At 38.6% G+C, this 5,321-nt stretch overlaps 1 protein-coding gene across 1 annotated transcript; it reads left to right on the top strand.

Moving 5' to 3' along the window:
- Positions 1–4,120: 4,120 nt before the first annotated feature.
- Positions 4,121–5,230, top strand: LOC112241815 (AP-3 complex subunit sigma-2; the record flags this gene model as incomplete). Its single annotated transcript, XM_042312261.1, is given in 3 exon segments — positions 4,121–4,302; positions 4,638–4,729; positions 5,119–5,230. Coding segments are annotated over 3 exon segments (273 nt in total), but the record flags the coding sequence as incomplete, so codon positions are not given.
- Between the last annotated feature and the right edge of the window lie 91 nt (positions 5,231–5,321).

The raw sequence follows: 5,321 nt of genomic DNA, 5'->3' as shown, positions 1-5,321 counted from the left end.
GCTGTAAGTAGGACACGTGACATCCCTTTGAGGAAAAACACCTTCTATTGGAGGCGTCTTCAGGTTGCTATGTGTAACAGGGTTGAAACAGACATCCCTTTGAGGAAAAACACCTTCTATTGGAGGCGTCTTCAGGTTGCTATGTGTAACAGGGTTGAAACAGACATCCTTAGTTGTATTAGTTTGGTCATAATTAAGCTGCCAGGTTGTGTATATGTACTGTATGTGTATATGTACTGTATGTGTATATGTACTGTATGTGTATATGTACTGTATGTATATGTACTGTATGTGTATATGTACTGTATGTGTATATGTACTGTATGTGTATATGTACTGTATGTGTATATGTACTGTATGTGTAGTGTATGTGTACTGTATGTGTATATGTACTGTATGTGTATATGTACTGTATGTGTAGTGTATATGTACTGTATGTGTATATGTACTGTATGTGTATATGTACTGTATGTGTAGTGTATATGTACTGTATGTGTATATGTACTGTATGTGTATATGTACTGTATGTGTAGTGTATATGTACTGTATGTGTATATGTACTGTATGTGTATATGTACTGTATGTGTATATGTTCTGTATGTGTAGTGTATATGTACTGTATGTGTAGTGTATATGTACTGTATGTGTATATGTACTGTATGTGTATATGTACTGTATGTGTAGTGTATATGTACTGTATGTGTATATGTTCTGTATGTGTAGTGTATATGTACTGTATGTGTATATGTACTGTATGAGTATATGTACTGTATGTGTATATGTACTGTATGTGTATGTGTACTGTATGTGTAGTGTATATGTACTGTATGTGTATATGTACTGTATGTGTATGTGTACTGTATGTGTAGTGTATATGTACTGTATGTGTATATGTACTGTATGTGTATATGTACTGTATGTGTAGTGTATATGTACTGTATGTGTATATGTACTGTATGTGTATATGTACTGTATGTGTATGTGTACTGTATGTGTAGTGTACTGTATGTGTATATGTACTGTATGTGTATGTGTACTGTATGTAGTGTATATGTACTGTATGTGTATATGTACTGTATGTGTATGTGTACTGTATGTGTAGTGTATATGTACTGTATGTGTATATGTACTGTATGTGTATATGTTCTGTACTGTATGTGTAGTGTATATGTACTGTATGTGTATATGTACTGTATGTGTATATGTACTGTATGTGTAGTGTATATGTACTGTATGTGTATATGTTCTGTATGTGTAGTGTATATGTACTGTATGTGTAGTGTATATGTACTGTATGTGTATATGTACTGTATGTGTAGTGTATATGTACTGTATGTGTATATGTACTGTATGTGTATGTGTACTGTATGTGTAGTGTATATGTACTGTATGTGTATATGTACTGTATGTGTATGTGTACTGTATGTGTAGTGTATATGTACTGTATGTGTATATGTACTGTATGTGTATATGTACTGTATGTGTATATGTACTGTATGTGTAGTGTATATGTACTGTATGTGTAGTGTATATGTACTGTATGTGTATATGTACTGTATGTGTATGTGTATGTATGTACTGTATGTGTATATATGTACTGTATGTGTATATGTACTGTATGTGTATATGTACTGTATGTGTATATGTACTGTATGTGTATATGTATGTGTATGTGTACTGTATGTGTAGTGTATATGTACTGTATGTGTATATGTACTGTATGTGTATGTGTACTGTATGTGTAGTGTATATGTACTGTATGTGTATATGTACTGTATGTGTATATGTACTGTATGTGTAGTGTATATGTACTGTATGTGTATATGTACTGTATGAGTATATGTACTGTATGTGTAGTGTATATGTACTGTATGTGTATATGTACTGTGTGTAGTTGTGGAGCCACCTGCTGTATTATTTGAGTAACTGCATCTCAGTGTGTGTGTGTGTGTGTGTGTGTGTATATATATATAATACATATATATATAAATGTGTGTGTATGTGTATATGTATATTTTTTAAATTTAATTTAATTTCACCTTTATTTAACCAGGTAGGCTAGTTGAGAACAAGTTCTCATTTGCAACTGCGACCTGGCCAAGATAAAGCATAGCAATACGACACATACAACAACACAGAGTTACACATGGAGTAAAACAAACATACAGTCAATAATACAGTAGGAAAAAGTATATTTACAGTGAGAGCAAATGAGGTAAGATAAGGGAGTTAAGGCAATAAATAGGCCATGGTGGAGAAGTAATTACAATATACCAATTAAACACTGTAATGGTATGATGTGCAGAAGATGAATGTGCAAGTAGACATACTGGCGTGCAAAGGAGCAAGATAAATAAATAAATACAGTATGGGGATGAGGTAGATTGGATGGGTTATTTACAGATGAGTTATGTACAGGTGCAATGATCTGTGACCTGCTTTGACAGCTGGTGCTTTAAGCTAGTGAGGGAGGTAAGAGTCTCCAGCTTCAGTGATTTTTGCAATTCGTTCCAGTCATTGGCAGCAGAGAACTGGAAGGAGAGTCGGCCAAAGGAAGAATTGGCTTTGGGGGTGACCAGTGAGATATACCTGCTGGAGTGCGTGCTACGGGTGGGTGCTGTTATGGTGACCAGTGAGCTGAGATAAGGCAGGGCTTTACCTAGCACAGACTTATAGATGACCTGGAGCCAGTGGATTTGGCGACGAGTATGAAGCGAGGGCCAGCCAACGAGAGCGTACAGGTCGCAGTGGTGGGTAGTATATGGGGCGTTGGTGACATAACGGATGGCACTGTGATAGACTGCATCCAGTTTGCTGAGTAGAGTGTTGGAGGCTATTTTGTAAATGACATCGCCGAAGTCGAGGATCGGTAGGATGGTCAGTTTTACGTGGGTATGTTTGGCGGCGTGAGTGAAGGATGCTTTGTTGCGAAATAGGAAGCTGATTCTAGATTGAATTTTGGATTGGAGATGTTTGATGTGAGTCTGGAAGGAGAGTTTACAGTCTAACCAGACACCTAGGTATTTGTAGTTGTCCACGTATTCTAAGTCAGAGTCGTCCAGATTAGTGATGCTGGACGGGCGGGCAGGTGCAGGCAGCGATCGGTTGAAGAGCATGCATTTAGTTTTACTTGCATTTAAGAGCAGTTGGAGGCCACGGAAGGAGAGTTGTATGGCATTGAAGCTCATCTGGAGGTTAGTTAACACAGTGTCCAAAGAAGGGCCAGAAGTATACAGAATGGTGTCGTCTGTGTAGAGGTGGATCAGAGAATCACCAGCATCGAGAACGGTTCTCCTGACATGTAAAACTTGGTTATGTGAGATATGAGGTGAGACCGAATGTACACAAGGTTTTACTGTTGTTTGGTGAAGTGGTTCTCCTGACATGTAAAACTTGGTTATGTGAGATATGAGGTGAGACCGAATGTACACAAGGTTTTACTGTTGTTTGGTGAAGTGGTTCTCCTGACATGTAAAACTTGGTTATGTGAGATATGAGGTGAGACCGTATGTACAGAAGCCGGTGCAGTGTTACAATTGTAAAAGATTTGGACACGTGGCACGTGTTGGTCAAAGGAATAACTATGTAGTAGTTGAAGAGTCAGATGAAGCATGTTATTGTGATGGGAAGCACGTTCCGGAGTGCCCTGTATGGAGGAAGGAGGTTGCAGTAGCTCAGATCAAGGCCATCTAGCAGGTCTCCTATGTGGAGGCAGTGAAAATAGCTGGAGTGGGTAGAGAGGAGATGGTAGTGGATGTCCCACAGTCTGCAGTGAATGCCATGCAGGAGAAGGATCCTGACATACTAATAGTGAAGAACACGGATTTTGTTGCGTTTATAGCGCAAGTGATAAACTGCACCAATCAAACCAATAAAACATCATTGTTAAGGCAGCAAATAGATTTCTGGATCTCCAGGACTTTGCAGCTGATATGTTACAGGGACTACTGAATAAAGAGGTTCCCCCCTCCCAGATTCCAGAGCCTGTGTAGGGATCTGAACAGTACAGTTGTAGTTTTTGTTAAAGATTTGTTCCTCTACATTTGTTTTAGTTATTGTGTATTTTTTACTACTCCGTACAGTAGGTGGCAGCAATACACCTTATGAGTGGAGTCTGTCAATAAACCACAGCGAAGAAGAAGAACCGGCTAAATCGACGTATCAACACATCCGCCAGGTGGACAGCTGACTGCAAGTCTGTTATTAAGTCATTTGAGACATTTACAGCTAAATATGATTAAAGCTATTTTAATATTTAACAACCATGGGAAACCACGACTCATCAGATTTTATGAATATTTTGTAAGTAACCAAATCTATGAACTGCTACAGTTTGTTAGCTATGTCTGTCTTATTTGCCAGCTTTTAGTGCACTTATGGTATGCTAGCTAGAGGCTAACTAATCAATAATCTATATTGTCATCATCATGAGATGTGATTTATTGACATTTATATACCTAACTAGCTAAGTTGCTTATATATTTGTTGACATAGCTACGAATATCAATGTACCCAACAGATGGCCAACCTCCAGGGGGATGGTTTACTGCTGCCTGACCGCTAGCTGAAGTTAGCTCTTTCATTTAGATTGGAAATGGAGTTCATAGCCAATTTATCAAAGACATATTTCTTCTCAGGCTGAAGATGTGCAGCAGCAGATCATTCGAGAGACTTTCCATCTGGTGTCGAAGAGGGACGACAACGTCTGCAACTTCTTGGAGGGGGGAAGGTAACAGCATTACTAGCTGGTTAAATTAACCAAAATATACGTTATTGATGAAACAATCAGCGAATTAAAAAAGATGCGTTAATGATTCAATGAACCATCCAGGAGGCAGCTATATAGGTGTCTATGGCTTGTATTGGGGTATTGTGCTTCTGTGGTGACTATATGATGTAGACCTACCTATACTGTAGCCTATAGACCAACTGGGCAAGCTCAGTTGGTCATTGTGACTAAAGATTTATCCAGGGTTGTTAAATGAGAAGTAATGTTTGACCGAAGTGTTCAGCTCATATGACCGGCAATCAATCATCAATTCCCTGGCAGATGAGTTAAAGTTGGACCGAATCAGACATGGCAGAACAAGACTAATAATATCATTTCTCTATTTGCAGTTTGATCGGTGGCTCGGACTACAAGTTGATCTACCGGCACTACGCAACACTGTACTTTGTGTTCTGTGTGGACTCCTCTGAGAGTGAGCTCGGTATTCTGGATCTAATACAGGTGGGTTGGCAACTGTTGCTATGTTACCGTCTGTAACTCTGTAGAACAGTAGGGTTGTGTTACCATCTGGTTTGTGTTACCATCTATAACT

The sequence above is a fragment of the Oncorhynchus tshawytscha genome, unplaced genomic scaffold (assembly GCF_018296145.1).
Source record: "Oncorhynchus tshawytscha isolate Ot180627B unplaced genomic scaffold, Otsh_v2.0 Un_contig_17025_pilon_pilon, whole genome shotgun sequence".
NCBI classification, from domain to species: Eukaryota; Metazoa; Chordata; class Actinopteri; order Salmoniformes; family Salmonidae; genus Oncorhynchus; species Oncorhynchus tshawytscha.
This window is presented reverse-complemented; position numbering and strand designations above follow the sequence as displayed.